Source organism: Budorcas taxicolor, chromosome 14 (assembly GCF_023091745.1).
Source record: "Budorcas taxicolor isolate Tak-1 chromosome 14, Takin1.1, whole genome shotgun sequence".
NCBI lineage: Eukaryota > Metazoa > Chordata > Mammalia > Artiodactyla > Bovidae > Budorcas > Budorcas taxicolor.
In genome coordinates, this window is record NC_068923.1 from 94,140,829 (window position 1) to 94,159,768 (window position 18,940).

Genomic DNA, 18,940 nt, shown 5'->3' on the forward strand with positions numbered 1-18,940 from the left:
CAAGTTACCACAATGACAATAAAACAGTATATGGAGTACAAAGCATGATGATAAATATTGATGAATTACATCTCTATGTATCAATATGGGTGAGTTTCAGCAGCATAACGTTCAGTGAAAAAAAGCCAAGTCATATTGAGAATCACACAGTTTTCACATAATTCAAAAACGAAAGGCAAAGTAAACATATAGATCATATATCTGTGTGGTACACTACACAGAAAAGCAACAGCATGTTGAAGAAAAACAGCTGAGACACCATTTACTTACTCGCAATGCACAGGTGAACAGCATCAGGAGAGAAGCACAGAGAGTGGCCAGAGAACGGAGAATGCCACGGGTTAGCGGTGGGCGGCGGGCCACCAAGACCTGCTTCACTACTTACTGTATTTCACAACCACAAGCAAGTTACACCAAAGCTTCATTTTTGAAAACCTGAAAATGCTGATGATGTGAACTAGGCATAATCTCTTCAGAAAGCGTTACGGTGGTAACACCAACAGCATGAAAATTCTCTGAAGATAAGCACCTCACAGTGAAGCTAAAATTAACCTTTTTACCAAAAATATATTTAAGGGATTTATCCTAAGCATAATTTGACAAAAAAGAAGCTTCTGTATGAAGACACTCAGAGAGAATTACTTGCATTAAAAATAAAATCTGAAACAAATGCCTGCCCACAGGGAAATAATAAGGTAAATTAAAGTGTATGAACTCAATACTGTCTCAGGTAATATTTTCAATAGAAAAGATTATGATGTTTGAGAGATGTATGCAAAAATCTATAATATGACAAATTACATGGAACAAGCAGTCAAGAAAATAAAGTAGTTGCGTTATGGGCTGCATTAGTTGTAGTCAAGAAGTTTTATATATAATTACAGTTACATTATTTTTTAAAAAACAGATCTCTTATTTTATTTTGAGATTAAGTCTAAACTTCAAAAAACAAAGAAACAAAAAACAAATTAAAGCTACTGGAGGGAATCTGATGAATGGATTTTCTCAAAAAACAGATCTAGAAGTAAGCCAAATATTTAAAAAGAAACAAAGTAGAAAATCAAAAGAAATACTTCATTCCGTTGCTGATATGTGCTATCTGATACAGTCTAGCATTTCATACTGGCTGCCTCTAAACTCTACAGTTATTCTCTTGACAACAGAGTGACATCCCCTCAAACAGTGGCATCGAGTGGACTCTCCACCACCCCGGTGAACGCAGTACACCACCTTACCCGGAGTTGACGGCCTTTCAAGCATGTTTAGATGATGGGAAATGAATGCCTGGCTATCATGAACAGTATCCATATCAATCTCTTCTTCCTCTTGAGAACTTGAAAACTGTAACACAAAACAAAAGAAGAAAGAAGCCACTGTATCACTTTCTGTCTGGATTTCTGCTCTCAGGAGAAGCAGCAGAAAAGCCGCAGGATACAGCCCCAAAACATTTAAAAGGAAAAGTAGTCTCCTTCCCAAAAAGCATTAAGAGAAAGAGAAGATGATGCGGCCCAGCCTCCAAAGAAGCTGACTGGGATGACTGGAAGTGCACCAGCGGCTGAGGCCTGCCCTGCGCTGTGGCGAGAAGCAGTGAGCTGTGCAGGCTGTGCACACAAGAGCTCCTCCCCCAGACAGAGAAGACGCGTGTGGCAACAGAAGTCTGACCGTCGGCTGGAGCGTCTTAGATGGACATGTGAGTTCTTTTACGACTTAGGCTGTCCCACCTGTTCCTGCGAAGGGAAAGCCACTGCGAGTAGTCACAAGGGGGTAAAGAAGGTGAGCGCCCTACGCTGCTCATACAGGTGTAGCCTGTATGTCTTACTCTGATTTTGAGTTTGACTTTACTGCTATCCTCATTCTTCTCCAGTATTTGACCAGGCTCTAGTGGGGACCCCAGTGGTGTGTCAGCCTTCCTCTTCACTCCCTGCTGATGAGCTGACATATTACATGAGGCTTCCTTGGCAAGGTGATCATCTTCCTGTGGCAATATTCAAGATCAAAATTAGATTCCTGAAGACAAGTAGCTCATGTCATAGCTGAAAACTAAGACCTACAGCAACCATGCAGATTAGAACCTGCCCAGTGCCTGAAAGTTGTCAGCAACGGGCTAGAAACAAACCTCACCCGCCCCTGTCTGCTGGTCTTTCTGCGAGGAGAAGGGAGGTATGAAAGGGAACTTTTAAAACTTTCCCCAGAGCATGTATCTTTTGGTGTCATTTTCTCCTCTTTTCCTAAAGACTCCAAGTATGAAAGTGGATAAATCAACATATATGGACAAGAATTATAAATATATTCATTTCCACTGGCTTATCAACAGTCAGATACAAACGAGCTCTTTAACGAGACTTTTTTTTTTTCCTATGAAAAGATTTGTCTTACTTTTTCATAACCTGAACTCTAGGATACATTTTAAATTTACAAAAATAAGTATGATTATATTTCAGAAAATCTAGGTGAATAATTTCTTTTAAATGACTATTACTAACTAGCATAAAGAGAAATTTAAGTTTTAAAGTGTCAAGACACCAGTAGGGTAATGCCAGGCAAGTAATCTGGTCTAAATATTGGTGAAAAATGAAGCCTGAAGCACTGGGGATATTGTGTCACCAATGAGCAAGAGGCTCCTGGAAAACTTTCTTTAAATTACAGTATGAAGGTCTTTCTACAATAAAGTCTCATAATTTCATAATGCATAGTTGGAAATAAAAGTTTTTGTAAAAGCAAACACATACATATATACATAAACTAAAAAACACATAACGCATTTCTCCTCCCCCAGTGAGCAGCTTACATGTTCACTGGGCCATTCATCATTATCCACTTATTTACTAATGACTCAATAAGCAGTTGTCAGGCACTTCTCAAAAATGTTTAGAATGAGGCTATTAATGCAAAGTAGCAAAAAAAGAGATAAAAGTCAAGGTCCTGTGTTCAAAACAGCCTGCCACGACAGTGTACAGACAAGTTCGGTTAATACGTAATTGGTTGAATGTTCAATATTCTACTACTCAAAGGAGACACTTTATGCACAAGCACAGAAAGTCACTGTCATCACAAGAGCAGTGAGTGGCCTGGCGTCACAACATCTGCACGCTGCCGTTACGCAGCCGTCAGCAGTGCTCCAGAAACTGTCAAGTGCTAAGACAGTGTCAGCCAGCACTTCTTAAAATGGTGCGAGAAGCTGTGAGTGGCTCTAAAATCCTCTAGCTCTAAAGAAACAATTCTCTTCTTTGGAGCTCTAAATAATAAAACTATTGCTACTTTTTCCACATGGCGTGTGCTTCTTACAGGGTTCTGGAATCCAGCTAGCTGTGCGTGGCTGCTTGGGTTCACTGCAGCTTCTTGGTTGCCTGCTATGGCCTCTGGAATGATGGTTGGATTCAAGACAGCTTTTTTCTCTTTCAAATTAAGGACCAAGCCAAGTTCTGGCAAGGGTAAGCAGGAAGGTCTACTGAGGCCAAAAAGCGTGAAGTACAAGTCCACAGCCCCACACCGCAGCCTCCAGTCGTGTGAAGTGCCTAGGAAGTAATCAACAGCAATAACAAAAGGTCAGTGTGCACATCTATCCATACATGTTCAGATGTCCAGAACCTGTACAAACGGGAAGGGAAGAGAGGATTATGACGCCTAAAAGGAGCCGCCTACTGACGAAGGCCCCAGTGGCAAGCCTTCTGCTGTAAAGATGCTTCCTACCTTAACATCAGGTACCTACACACTGTCACAAAAACCATAAATGTTCCAAGGAAATGCTGAATTTTACAACTAAAAAAATCTAATTCTTTCATTCTCCTATGAAATAAAAAGTAGACACCTACCATATTTAAAATCTGAAAGTAATAAATTTGAGCACTGGAATTTGTTTCCAGGAGTAGCGTTCATGAGGCTACTCCTCATGAACGTTCACGGTGTGCCATCTTCTAACATGCTATTAAAGAAGAAAGTCAGACAAGGCGAACAGGGAATGAAAGAATGTGGAGCAGTCAACCAAGGAGGCGGAATTAAAAGGAAGATTTAAAGCCAGAAAAAAAAAATACTATTTTTGGAGTATTAGACTTACACTGGGCTTTCCTGGTGGCTCAGATGATAAAGAGTCTGCCTGCAATTCAGGAGACCTGGGTTCAATCCCTGGGTTGGGAAGATCTCCTGGAGAAGGGAATGGCAACCCACTCTAGTATTCTGGCCTGGAGAATTCCATGGACAGAGGAGCCTGGTGAGCTCCATGGGGTCCCAAAGAGTCAGAACTGGCCCACATTCATTCATTCTGTTCACCTAGTCCAATTATCTTCTTCAATAGCATGTTAGGAAGATGGCACACCAAGAACCTTCATGAACCCTACTGAACGCTATACTGGAAACAAATTCTAATGCTCAAATTAACTACTTTCAGATTTTAAATATGGTAAGAAACCCTATTTGAAACCACACAATTCTAACCTTAGATTTATTGCAGAAGAAGTGTTTGTTCAATACCTACATATTTGTGCTCTTCAGAAAGCAGCAAACCACAGGGATGGCCACAGGCTGGTAACGGAGATGGGGGCACGTACTGGCCAGAGGAGGACTGCATCCGCAGAGACTCAGCCCAAGGCGGCCGAGAGACTTCCCGGCTTCTCTGGTGAGTATCCCTGTTTCCACCTCCGAAATCAGGGTTGTGGTCTCAGAGGATACCTCACCCCACAGCAAGGGCAGACCAGAGCATGGGAACGCCAGAACTCTTCCCACTTGCCTTTCAGTCCCCCAGAGGGACATTCCAGGTAGACACTGCCACCACACAGAACTGCCAAGATGAGATTATCACCTAGGGTTAGATAATGACTATAGTTTCTAGCCAGAATTTAAAATGACCTAGAGAATTTAAAACGGGTGAGAAGAAATAGTCTTCTAGACAAGAAAAATAAACCATATAAATAATTTTGGCCAAGAGCTAGGGTTTCAGAAGAGACTAGCACAACGTTTAAAAGAGAGGAACGAAAAGGGAAGACATTGTGCAGTAAGTTCAGGACAGTTAATCATGTTGAGTGTTGTGGTTTTCACCAACAAACATTAGAATAAATAAACTGCAATCAAGTAATGATTTTGATGAGATATACTCTAACAGACCCTGGGTCATGAAGATTCCCTAGAGAAGGAAATGGCAACCCACTGCAGCATTCTTGCCCAGAAAATCCCATGGAAAGAGGAGCCTGGCCGGCTACAGTCTGTGAGATGGCAGAAGAGTCGGACATGATTTAGCAACTAAACAGCAACAGTAACAGGTAAGTACCTGTCATATTAACTAGGTGCAAGGAAAACCCACATGGGTGTGTCCTTTCAGTTGTCGGAGGAGTTACAATTTTACAGAGTTCATACTACACATACTACTCTGTATTAGGCACTTTGCACATCAGGAAACAGCTGTCAGTCTTCCTTGAGACATCTTCAATTTTGCTACCGTGTGGTAAGCTAACAACAGATACACAATACTGCTGGAAGCAGAGAAAGAAGCAAGAGTTCTGAGAAGCATGCGAGAAACCAGAAATGGGAACAGTACAGAGTGAAGGTAAGGATTTTACACTAGAAACCCATTTCCTTCTCTGGAATATCCAAACCTGGACACTTTAATGGACTGAAACTGCCCCATGTCTTGGGGGCCCTCGTTACTCTCCTCCTCAATGTTTTTCACACATGGAAAGGTTCCACAGAGGACAAGGATCGGATTCCCGGACCTTCATCACAGAGGCTGTAGGGACTCAGCCCTCTGAAGAACGGAATGAAGGCTGCCAAAACAGCAAGCTCTCCATGTCTACCACTCAGGGGCAGAGCAGGAAAAGATGGCCATCTCAGACACTCTATCAGTAAAGAAACCAGAACGGCTTAGGGTGCATTTACAACTGGAATAAGGCTAAATCTTGAGGGTGAGGATTGCCCAGTTATGTCGACTGCAAATAATGAGTCTGGAATCTTCAAATACTGCAGATGACGTTGAAACCAGTCATGCAACTCAGTATGAACTCTTAAAAAGTGTTTTTAAAAGAAGCATTATCTCAGTTTTAAAAAGCAGGTGGGAAATGTATGTTCTGGTGCGTGGGGGTGCCGTTTCCTGAGGGTCAGCTAAGGACCATGAGACGGCATGGGGCATGAAGGCTGCCGAGCGTCCCCAGCCCCTAGAGCAGGCGCGCTGTTACTTTGTGTTTCTGTGTGGGCTTTGGGTTTGGGCTGGTAAAGGTTTCCGCAGGCCTTCAATCTGCATGGAGGAAGCAGCACCACTCTGTTCTTACGGGAGGACCTTTGCCAGGGGGCCAGCGTCAGGAACTCCGCCCATGGCAAAGGTCATGAGGAAGGAGGCTGGGCATACGCAAAGGCGTGATCAAGCCTCAGGAAACCCCCCGTTCCCGAGCATCTAACCCCCAAACCAGAGTCTGTTTTATGCTCTCACCTACACCTCTGACTTTACGGGGGGCTCTCCCCCATAACCATTTCTCTCGGAGAAGGAGTAAATGTGCAGCTCCAAGGCAATAAAGACTCCTGGGCGTGACAAGAGTGTTTCAGCTTACAGACTCCTCTGAAGGTTATCTAGCCCACCTGTATAGGTTCGCCACATGTGATTGTTTACAGTCTCCCAACCTGAGAGGCACGAGACGTTTTAGACTTACTAAAGGCAAATTCTTTTGGGGAGTTGGAAATTATTAGTATAGTGGGTTGGTTACAAATTATATTGGTGAAGGGTTTTTCATTTGTTATGCCAATAATTGCTGCTAATTCCTACCCTGGGTGTGACAAGGGTGTCTCAGGTCAAACCTCTCTGCTGACAGACTAGCTTGTGTGACAGGATTATCCATACTCCTGCCACTACATACATGATTGTTTACTACCTCTCAACCATAAACAGCACAGAGAGTTTTGGAGTATTTTGAGAGTCTTAATTAGCACAGGGCTTTTCTCATTGTTGAGCCAATGATTGCCGCCAGGCCTCCATATCCTTAGGCACCTGGGAATAAATTAATCAATGTATTTGGAATATAGAAAAGGAAATATAGTAGTTTTTAAGGTTAGCAATACTAGACTTTTTGAGTTAATGGATTTTCTCTTTTGTAATAGATCACTGTACTTTGTTATAAATCACTGTGTCCTTGCTATGTAAAAATGTAACTTTATCACTATCTTAAGACTAAATAGATCTTAAGGGGAGCATTGGTGAAAGGATTTTCATTTGTTGGGCTGATGTTTGCTGCTAAATCTCCATATTCCCTGCCCTTATAATGAATATAACTAGCACACAGGAGAAATAAGCATTAATCTTTAAGCATATAGGAGAAATAAGTATTAACCTTTAAGATTAATCATGTTAACCTTGGGTTAAATAAATTTCTTTCTTGATTGTAACTCACTACACCCTCACCCTATAGGAATGTAACTTTATTTGGAGGGTGGTGCCTGGTTTAAGAAAAAACACCCTTGGAAAAAATAAGTTTTTGGTTATCAGAAAGAAAGGATCATAAAATCCCTAAGACCTTTTTATGTGAAGCACCTGATTTTGCTAAAGGTCAGGACTGCTGACCCCCGCGTGACTCTGTATTCATCCCTATGTGTAACAAAAGGTATATAAGCAAACCCAAAAATAAAGAAATCGGATCAGTTTCCGGAAAGACTGATACCCCCATGTCGTTTCTTTCTTGCTCCCTGTTTCTCTAGGTGAATTCCCATCTGGAGCATGGATGCTATTCCACGCAAACCAAGTTATTCAGCCTCTTTTTCTCCACTAATTTTCCTACTACACTATCCGTTTCTAATCTCTCTATATATCTGTAATTAAATATGTATTTTTCTAAGGACGCCGACGCCGTCCCCACCTTCGAATTCCCTGGATCCACCCAGGCTGGACCCCGGCAGACCTTGACTGTTTCTCCTTCCTCAAACACCTGAGTTATAAATATTACCACTTAAGGCTGATAGGATGGAGCTAAAAAATAAGCAGTGCTTCTGTTAAAATTGTAAAACAGAAAAAAAAATGAGAACATTGTATTTCAAAACCATGGAATAAAGTCTTAGAATGGCTGTCACTTTACAGTGGCAGTGAGCGGCAGAGTCAGAAAGATGGACGGGAAGATCAGGACAGAGCTGGCCGCACAGCGTCATGCCCGTGGAGCCTGCCTGTGCACACTTTCAAGCTTCTGTCATCAGTGCGGGATGACGAGTTTACTGCAAAATGTCCTCGGGCTTCCCTGGCGGTCCAGGGGTTAGGACTTTAAGCTTCCACTGCAGGGTCATGGGCTCAATCCCTTGTCAGGGAATCAAGATTTCATTAAGCAAGGAAAAGAAAAATGTCCTGAAAATGGTGTCTTGATCAGCTTTAAAAGCAATCACCTCAGAAAATGAAGGAATGATCTTTTCTAAGATCAGATTCGTGATCTGAGGGATTTGTCTTCAGATACTTTCTGATTTGAGCAGAGACCATCTGCCCTGAGCACTGCCTCTCTGGCTCAGGCAGGCAGGCAGGCAGGGCGGGTCCCAAAGCTTGACCTCGAATGAGAATACAAGGGCAGCCTGCTACCTGAGGGAAGAATCAAGAATCAAGACGGGGCCGGGGGTAGGGGTGGGTAGGTACATGAGTATTCCTTGCCATTTAAGTGATTGAGTTGGGAGGGGTAGCTGGCAGATTAAATAACAGTCTTCAGAATGCTGCAACTGAGTAAAAACCAGGAACTCTCTCAGGCAATCCTCTGATCAGTCTTCCCTGTCTAATGCCCAGCGTTCTCCAAAAACATTAAAAAGAAAAAAACAAAAAACCTTCTCAATTATTTGAGCCATTCCCACTGTTCATATTGTTCTGTTCCCATTTATTTATACATCTGAAGAACAAGAGTAAAAAATTGTTTATGCTGATGGCTTCACTGATCTGTTCTGTTTAGATTATTAGCACAGAGAATTCCAAACCAAAGCAGTAATTGTACTTTATTCTGAATACTAGCAATAATAAATACTAGACATCAATCAGAGCTTGAATTTGTATAACCACAATCTTCCAACGGAGTTCAAACGTTTTAACAGAGATTGTCCCATTAATCTTAAACATACACTTATTCTGCCCATGAAACCTTCCCTAAGAAGTGATATGCGACTTCTTTGTACTTCATTATGACTGTCTGTCAAGCTGCACTCCCTCACAATCACGGAATTCTGCATTCTTGGTAAGAATATACTCAACACAGTACAGTTCATGTCACATGCTGCTGCTGCTGCTAAGCCACTTCAGTCGTGCCCGACTCTGTGTGACCCCATAGATGGCAGCCCACCAGGCTCCCCTGTTCCTGGGATTCTCCAGGCAAGAACACTGGAGTGGGATGCCATTTCCTTCTCCAATGCATGAAAGTGAAAAGTGAAGTTGCTCAGTCATGTCCGACTCTTTGCGACCCCATGGACTGCAGCCTACCAGGCTCCTCCGTCCATGGGCTTTTCCAGGCAAGGATACTGAGTGGGTTGTCATGTCACATTTTAACTGCTGAATGATCCTTTAGAAGTTCCTGAATTGTGTGCTCATTTCTTGGATCTAAATGACAGTAATCGTAACATCCTTTTAGGTAACCACAAATAGCATAATACAGAACATCATGTAAACGCCAGCAATCATTCTTCTAGGTACCAGGGAAAACATGAGAATAATAATTTGGCAATAATGATATAAACTGGGTTATGTGCTATTCTCTAAAGATTTTGAGGACAGGGCCATTTTATTTTCAATTTTATATTTCAATGAAATATCTACTATGGTGCCTTTACTTGAGGGTATTGTACTATGATTATGAAACTCAGGGACACAAGTCATACAGCCGCTTAACATTTCAATGTTAGTAAATTAAAAAATTTTTGAAAAAGAATCAGAACTTGTTATCTAGGTGGGATTCAGTGAAGTAGTCACTAATGAGATAGGCAAGCAAGTTATCTTCCAATACTTCAGAGAGAAGGTAAAGCGGCGTATTTATTAGAATGAATGCCCGCTGCTCCCTCACCATCTATCTGTAGCAACTTCTCTCTAAGCCAAACACTTTCAGTCTAGCTTTAGATCAAAACCAATATTACAATTTCAACATATCGGAGACATAAGGCAAATTTTCTTTACGTATGTATTATAGTTACAACCCTACAGGAGAAGATTAGTGATTCAATTAAACAGAAACGTCAAAGAACATGGACAATTTACAAAGCAGAAACTACAGATATAGCGCCCGGATATTAGAGGCGCTCAACATAGTGTCATTAGCATGTTAGCCTAACAACCTTTCCGAGCACTTAGTATGAACTAGTTACTGCATTTTATAAATAATAACTCGTTTAATTTTCAGTTTGCAGAAATACCTCTATTTTAAAATGAGAAATTCATGGGCTTAGACAAGTCACACTGAGAGCAAGTCATTCAGCTGAGGTTTAATCCTCAGCAAACTGGTTTCAGAGCTCATGCCTAGGAGCACTAACAGCCTCCTGACTGCACTCAGATAATGTAAATTAAAACCGTGACGATGAGATGCCATGGTCTCCACAGTGCAGAAAGCTAACACTATATACCGCCCTGAAAAGGGTCCGCGAGGAGCTGGTTACCTCTGGGAAAGGCCACTAGGAGGACTAGCGAAAAGAGAAAGAAGACTTATTTTTCAACCCTCTGTAACCTTCTGAGATAAAAATAACAGTAATACTGTGCAAGTGCATGTTGACAGCTCTTTAAACATTTGAGACACTTTCACTAAATTAGTATTTTTGTTTCCTCAACTACCCTGTGGGGCAAGGTGTGTGGCTATGCCCTTAGCAAATGTTATCGCAGCCACCACTGTGAAGGCAAGCACGGTAAGCGGTCTCCTTAAAAAAAAAACAATAAAATGAAAAAACTCCAATAATAAAAAGCTTTTTTAAAAGCCACTGCTCTCTTACCAGAATTCATAAGTTTCCAAAGTTGATCTACCAAAGCTTCATTGCATAAGGGAGACTCCATGCTCTTAGTAAAGGGTGGGTTTTTAGTCAACATATTTAGAATTTTATGTCTGAAAGATAAAGAAAAATTAAATTTTTGCTAACCGTGAAATAAAAACATTTGAAAACTATCTCAAGTTTCTCCATCTTATTTTATCACCTCTCTTCTTAGACTAACAACTTTCTCAAACATTTAAAAGGAATTCAACAGCTTGAAGTTTTTTTCTACATACAGTTGTCACTACAGAGATAAAATCACTTTTCTTTAACATATGAATTAAGTTAAACATATATATGATCAGAAGGGGCAAATATATAATAATACATATAATATACATAACAACCACTTGCTTAACACATATTTAATTAACCATATACAAAGCATCATACTAAATGCTATCCATACAGTGGCAAAAGATGACACAGTCTCTGTCTTTTTAAAATTTATGTTCCCATGGGGGAGACAGCAGGTTAAAAAAAACTATAAAATTACCATTTATATACATGGGTAGTATTATATACTTGGGTAAAGGAACAACTGTAGGCTTTTATGGACAATTATTACTTGATGAACCTAACCTAGAGCAGGGAATCAAGAAGGTATCCTTATAGAAATGATGTTCAACTTAGCTCTAAAGAATAAAGGGGTGATTACAAGTAATTAGTTTTTTTTCCTCCAAATTTTAAGGTTTCAGCCCCCAAATTCTGCAGAGCTTTATCTAACTCTAGTGATCTATCTAAATCAGTAACCCTAACATATATAATAACATAGAATTTTTAATGTTAAAAGAGAGAAATTTTAAAAATCTGTATTTTCTAAAAGGATCAGTTCTTATTAAAGGCCATTTTACTATTAGGAGTTTAAAAATCAACCAAAAGCCATAAAAATAAAATGCTGTATTTGAGGCAGGAGAGATGAATGTCACTGATGTTAAGAGAGACAGAAATAGCAGAAACAGAAATGTTGGCCTATCTTTTAAGACTAAGAATCCTGTCCCATGAACAGCAGAGCACAGCAGTTCTATATGATGGCTACTCTGAGTGTGAATAATAGAACAGATCGGAGGTTGTCAGAGGTGGGGGTGGTGGTGACACGTGTGAACGGGGTCAAAGGGTGCAAATCCCCACTTATCTTATGAAATAAGTCATGGGGGGATAATGTATAGGATGGTGACTACAGTTAGTAACAACTGTGTTGCATATTTGAAAGATGCTAAGAGAACAGATCTTGAAAGTTCCTATAAGAAAAAATGCTTGTAATTATGTATGGTAATAGATGTTACCAAACTTATGATGGTGATCATTTTTCAAAATATACACATAGAGAATCAATATGCGATGTGCCTGAAACTGTCCATTTTGCCTCAATAGAGACAGACAGGAAGGGAGGGAGGAAAGAGAAGGCAACGATGCCAGGGAGAAGGACGAAGTTTCTATTCAAAGTATACAAACCACAAAAAATACAGTGACTGATGTCCCAAGACACCAAATAACACACGTACAATGCCGCTAATGTGGTAACACCCCTATCCTGTAATCATTCACTGCTATTTAGGCTTTTTAAAGATGTGCTGAACTTTTTAAGCTGCAACTATGAGCTAGATGATATGGAGTAAAGCCTAAGAGGCTCCCTATTGGTGACATAAATAAACCATATTGATTATGAAGTAAACATGTCAAATATAATCATGAATGTATCTTTAAATAGATTTTCAGTTCACAGTATAAATAAGTGCTCTTGAAACTTGAATATTAAAAGCTCCACAAAATTTCAAAAGCAATCTGATTGTATAGTATCTAATTTAGAAATACAACTTCAAATATTATATAAAATGGTCTTCAAAACGCAGTTTTGAGATCTCAGAAGTGCCTTAATGTTAGTTCCTGATGTGACTTGAAAACATAAATGAACACATGATAAGCTACATTTATAATTTCTGTCCCTACTTGCTATCAGCAGCATCTTATAAACTTTCAAATGCACGAGTGCTACCAGAGAACAGACGAGGCTGGCTTCCTGCCGACTCTCTTTCATGTAAGCATGTACTTCAGAACGGGTGATTATGAGATTTTTATCCACATCAACCTGATCCTTCATATATATATCAATCCAAGGACAAATTATTTCAAATACAATTCAGATCACAAATCAAGAACCATGAAATAAAAACAGCAAAACTGTACAAAGACTATTTTTTAATCAGCATTGCTTAAAAGACTGAAATACACAGGTGCCTTAACCAGGAACCTACTACAGCTGACCTGAAAGACCTGCTGCTCAAAGACCTCTCCGTTAGGAGCTGGAATCGCCTGCGCATGCCTCACATCCAGATGGATTTCAGTAAGGTCAAAAGGCAGAGTGTACCTGTGTGCCTTTCCAGAAGAAAATACCTGCCAGACGATGCGCAACCTGGAGCAGGACGATGCTGCTGGGTCTATGTTCCTGTTTCTAGTTGGAATGGCTAAAATCTAAATTATTTTTCAGCTTTCAAATTTCATTTTATGAAATTGAATTATTACAACAAAAGAACACAAATTTGAGTCTATTAGGTATAAAGAAAGGAAGACAGAAATAGTAAACAGTTTTAATCCTGCTCAAATATACTATGAATATCCTACTTTGCAAAAGAAAGCAGCAGAAATGAACAAAATGAAAAGAATACAAAAATGAAAATAGTTACTAAGTCAGGACTGGAATTTTAATTTCCCTTATTTTCTAAATTTTTAACAATATTGTATTACATTTTTTTATCTTAAATCCATTTATTAAAAATTAGGATTTTATTTGAGCAAGAAAAGGAACAAATGGGATACACCAAAACACTGCTCTTATTTACTTTTAAAATAGAGTGTATCAATTGATAAGGTTTTATGACTTTTTTGATGCATAAGGGATACCCCATGTGTATTAAAAAGGGTTACATAAGGTTTTCTTTAAATTACAATAGAAATCATGTGTAAAATTCAGGGAATTAACTTACTATATCTTTTAAAGTATCTTTCCAAAGGCAAACCAAATAGAAAACGACATGAGTACCAGGATAAGGTACTCCTATATTTTCAAAAACTAAGAGTTAACTCCATGTCTAATTTTCTGAAATTACTTACTTCATGATTTATAAAAACAAAACATTATAGCACAAAAAAACTAACCTTACATAGGGTACAGGGTCATTCTGAATCATGTTAAGTAGCCACTGTAATTCTTCATAACTCCTGTCCACTGAAAATAAAAACAGGGAAATGTATTTGTTGTTAATTATAACAAATTAAACAAATGACAAACAAGGAGTCCACACCTACTATCCAGGACTCTGCCTTAGCCAGATTTCTAATTAGAAATGAGGGATGTAGGCTATTTCTTACACTTTTACTGCAACAGGCTGCTTTGCAAATTTGACAAGTACTGTGCTATCTATGCAGTCAAAACACAAAAAACAGGACCAAGAGTGTATTTTCCACTTAGGCTCAAATCAATGGCAAATACAACATAAAACAAAAGTGTAATTTATTAGAGCCCTAAATCAGAGATGAATAACTCTAAGGGGAAACGTGTTTAAACAGAAGTGTTTCTAGGTGCTCAGATAAGATTATAGAGCTTTGCTATTCAATGGTGTCTCAGTTGCATCACACAGTGAACTGCTGCTGCCCAAGTGGTTTAAGAGCAGCCTTAACTTTTCAGTACAACATAAAAAAACAGCTGTAAAACCAGTACTATAAGTATAATTAACTTTAACAAAATTCACTAGCTATTTCCATTTACCTTTTCAAAGAGTAGTATATCTATGATTTGAAAACCTTTATTTTCAGAATTTAATTTCTAATATTTTTCCATTCCTTTCTTCTTCTAGTGAACTGGATTTATGGTACACCTTTAAACATCTTTCAATTAAATCATACTTACTAATTTACATTCTTCTGAAATCACAATATTAACATTCTACTTGATTTCAGGGAATGCTAATTAATGAAAACTTCCTCTTTATGAGACAGTGAACATTATTTGAATACCTTGGCTGGGAATAATGGCCTATTTAGTGAATCTCAAAATTTCCAGATTTCACAAATTGGTAAAAGTCAAAATAAAATGGAAAACTGACATAGGATTAAATTTTTTTCTTGCTAAGGAATACATAAAAAACATTATCTTTACCAGCATTCTTTGTAAAAAAGGAAATTTTAACCCTAGACAAAAAGGAAGAAAAAATGACAGCCTTTGTTAAACTTGGGCCAACATATACAAGACACACACTATATTGTTCTTACCTGTTATAATTTCTCCTGAGAAGCAGTATTCCTATTGAAATTTACACCAAAATGTAAGGATTTGCCTATATTTTCTTCTACTTAATGTGTAAAATTTAAGCAGTCCTCTCTTTACACAGATAAGAAATTACCATAACTTCTTTATTCCCCACATTTTAGTATAATCTGGAACTTTAGATTTATATATTTCTTATATTTGCATATTATTTTTTAAGAACTATGTTTTGAAATTTGCATTAAATTTTACATGTTAACAAGAATTTAAGCTTAGCTCTTTAGTTTACAGGCACAGATGCCTGGCATTTCACTGGGAATTTCCTATCACACTCTCATCAGTCTTGAGTTATTATTCTGGCTCACCTCCAGATCAGCTGAAAAGCATTTTGGGAAAATCTTTCCAGCACTCCAAGGCACGCAGAACTTGCCCAGCCAGGGGTCAAGCCTGTGCCGCCTGCACTGAGGGCGCGGATGGGGGCCCCGGGGCCACTGAAGCAGCCCAGGGACTTTGTTGTTAAAAATGTTACATACAGGATACGGTCTTCCAGGCCTCCAAGGGTACATGAACAACAGTCGAGCAAAGCAGAGAATCCTAGATCATAATTTTCCCTAGACATTATGTTGGCCTGTGCTGTCTTTTGAATTCTTTATACTCTGAAGAATTTATAGGCTACATTATTCTTTTACCTTGTACAATAAACGGGTTCTGACGCTTCTAGGAACAGTTTGAAATTTACAGACTTTTCCTTAATCTGAAAATTTTAAATTTCATCAGATTCTAGCTTAGGTCAGTCTCATTTACACTCTTTCAAAGTATCCTATTATTTCTTGGATAACAGGCTATAATATATCCTATTATTTTCTTCCACCTATTATTCTTCATGACAATTAAAAAAAAAAATTTTATCTCCTTAACGTACTTTCCACTCTGTATTTTTGACAATGTTCTGAATATGTAATATTCCCTTATTCACTTTTTTCCTTCTTTTTTTTCCAGCTTCACAAAGCCTTGTTTACCCCCCTCCTGAAGTCCCCACGTAACACCTATTCCCCCTCAGTATTTATTTACTGGCTGTGCTGGGTGCCCACTGTGGCATGTGAGATCCAGCTTCCTGAGCAGGGATGGAAGCCAGGCCCCTGCACTAGGAGCACGGGGTCTCAGCCTCTGGACCGTGGGGGAAGTCCCCGACTTGCCGGGAGCCAGCACGAGGAGCCCGGCCCGTGGCAAAGGTCATGAGGTTAAGGGGCCCGACAGGCAAAGGCGAGTCGGGCCTTAAGGGAGCCTCGCTGGATCTGCTCGAGCATCTGCCCCAAAACCAGAGTCTGCCTGCTTTACTGTGTTATGCCTTCCACCAGCTCCTCTGACATTAACAGGGGGCTGTCCCCCCACCACCTTTTTCTGGAAAAAGTTAATTTAGAGCTTTTATATAATAAGTCTCCTGGGCATAAAAAGAATGTTTCAATCCAAAAACCCCTCTGATGGCTTTCTAGCCTGCCTGTCGGGACTCTTACAGCTGTGCATGTGATTGTTTGCAGCCTCCTGACCGCAAGATGCACAGGAAGCTTAAAACATCCTAGGAATGTAGGGGCTTCCGAGGAGTCAAAATCATTAGAATAGGACTGATTAAGGGTTTCATTTGCTGAGCCAATACTTGCTGCCAAGTTTCATATCTTTTATTTGCTGATATAGTTGGTCTATAGAAAAACAGGCAGTAGCCCTGGCATTAGCAACACCAGATCTTTGAGTTCAGGACTTTCTTTGTTATAACCCACTGCCCTTTGTTCTACAGGAATGTAACTTTATTTAGTGCTTTGAGGGTGATGCAGATTAAAGAAAAAACACTTCAAGGGAAAATGAGTTTTCTGGTTGATAGACATTTATCTAGGAAAAGAGCCATAAAAATGTTAACAGGCCTCTTGGCCAGAAGATGATGTAAAACTACCTAAGACCTTTTGTATATGGGAAGGTATGCAAAAAGAAAGCCTGGTCTCAATAAGGGTCAGGACTGCTGCCCCTGCATAACTGCATATTCCATTATTTCTTTATGTACACCTTGGGGTATATAATATATAAGCTGCTTTTGAAAATAAAGTTGGGGGTCTGGCACCGATGCTTGGCTCCCCCATGTCGTTCTTTTCTCCCTTTTCTGGCTGAATTCCCATCTGGAGGGTGGAGGCTCACCGTGTCTACTTATTTGTCCTGGCTTCTAAGACCCACGGGAGAGGGAACCCAAGGCGGGGCACCCTCCACTATTCAAGCGGGTGCCGGTGGCCTGCGTAGGTGGTGCAAACTCCTTATCTTGGAGTTTTATCGGTTTTCCACGTAAACCAAGTTATTCAGCCTCTTTTCTCCACTTATTTTCCTACTACACTATTTCCTTCTAATCTCCCTCCATATCTTTAATTAAGCAATTAATTTCTCAGACGCTGACGCCGTCCCCGCTTCGAATTACCCTGGATCCACCGAGGCTGGACCCCGGCACCGACTGTTAGCTTTTCTTCGACTTTTGCAGAGAAAACTTCTGACACGTACAAAATGTTTTCTTGAATCCTTATATAATTAGAAATTTCTTCCAAGATATCTTGAAATAACATGTTGATTAAGGCTACAGAATGATGCACAGACTTTTCAGAAAGACCAAAGGTATCTATTTTATTCTATCTATTTTATGCCATCCAGCCATCTCATCCTCTGTCGATTTAATATCTATTTTATATTCTATCTATTTTATTCTTTTCTCCCATTTACAAGTTCTTATATGAATTCTATATTTACCAAAAATTCTAAATCAGTGAGTTAATTAAAAATCAAGGTATCTGTATGCACATACTATGAAAATCCTAATGACTAAATAGTAAATGGTAAACCATTCTTTCTAAAATGATACAAGCATACATTTCTGAAGCATTACCTTTAGTGTAATCAACCACCGCTTCCAAAGCTGCTATTCTGATGTCCACAAAGTGGCCATACTCTGCGTAAGATCTGAAGAGAGACGGGTCGCTGGGCACATGCCCATTCTTCTGAAGCACTCGTATGGCCCTCAGACAGCTAGGAGAATAGCGTTTATAGTTAAACACTTTTGTTACAGTACTTTGAATTAAACTTATTTCCTAGGAATTTAAAATAATCTGTAACAATAAACTGAAAAACTGATGTAATCTGAATCCTCTTTTTAATTTCTGAACACTCAACTTTTATAATCACCCTAAAAAACTATACCTTGTAGCTCAGTTGGTAAAGAATCCGCCTGCAATGCAGGAGGCCCGGGTTCAATCCCTGGGTTGGGAAGATTCCCCTGGAGAAGGAAATGGCAACCCACTCCAGTGTACTTGCCTGGAAAATCTCATGGACAGAGGAGCCTGGTGGGCTGCAGTCCATGGGGTCGCAAAGAGTCGGGCACGACTGAGCAACTAACACTTACTTACTAACACTTAAAAAAGTATTAAAGCACATTTCAAAACTTTGGAAATCCAATTTCAGGTATCATCGTAACAGGAACACACTATAGCAAAATGTATTTAGCATGAAATATAACTTAAAGTACTCTTTCTAAAAGTTTTAGTGATACAAATATAGTTTATTCACTAACATATATGGAAAGCTAAGACTATTCATATTGCTGAATCAGTAAATCAACAATTTTTTTTAGCAAACTCCTAATGAAATAGATAAAACCTGTTGATAGTCACGCTACAAAAAATTTGAGAGAAGCAAAAAATCTTAAAAGAAGCCTAACAA

At 39.4% G+C, this 18,940-nt stretch overlaps 1 protein-coding gene across 3 annotated transcripts in view; it reads right to left on the reverse strand.

The window, feature by feature from the left end:
• Positions 1–18,940, reverse strand: part of TAF2 (TATA-box binding protein associated factor 2) — a 118,803-nt gene that overhangs the window by 47,451 nt on the left and 52,412 nt on the right. For 2 of the 3 annotated variants that reach the window (XM_052651634.1, XM_052651635.1), the window contains 6 exons: positions 18,111–18,250; positions 14,089–14,158; positions 10,897–11,006; positions 3,286–3,515; positions 1,820–1,975; positions 1,236–1,341 (listed from right to left, as the gene is read on the reverse strand). In XM_052651634.1, coding sequence (XP_052507594.1) covers positions 1,236–1,341; positions 1,820–1,975; positions 3,286–3,515; positions 10,897–11,006; positions 14,089–14,158; positions 18,111–18,250 — 812 coding nt within the window. The remainder of the gene's footprint in view (positions 1–1,235; positions 1,342–1,819; positions 1,976–3,285; positions 3,516–10,896; positions 11,007–14,088; positions 14,159–18,110; positions 18,251–18,940) is intronic. The other variant, XM_052651633.1, reaches the window with a different exon arrangement.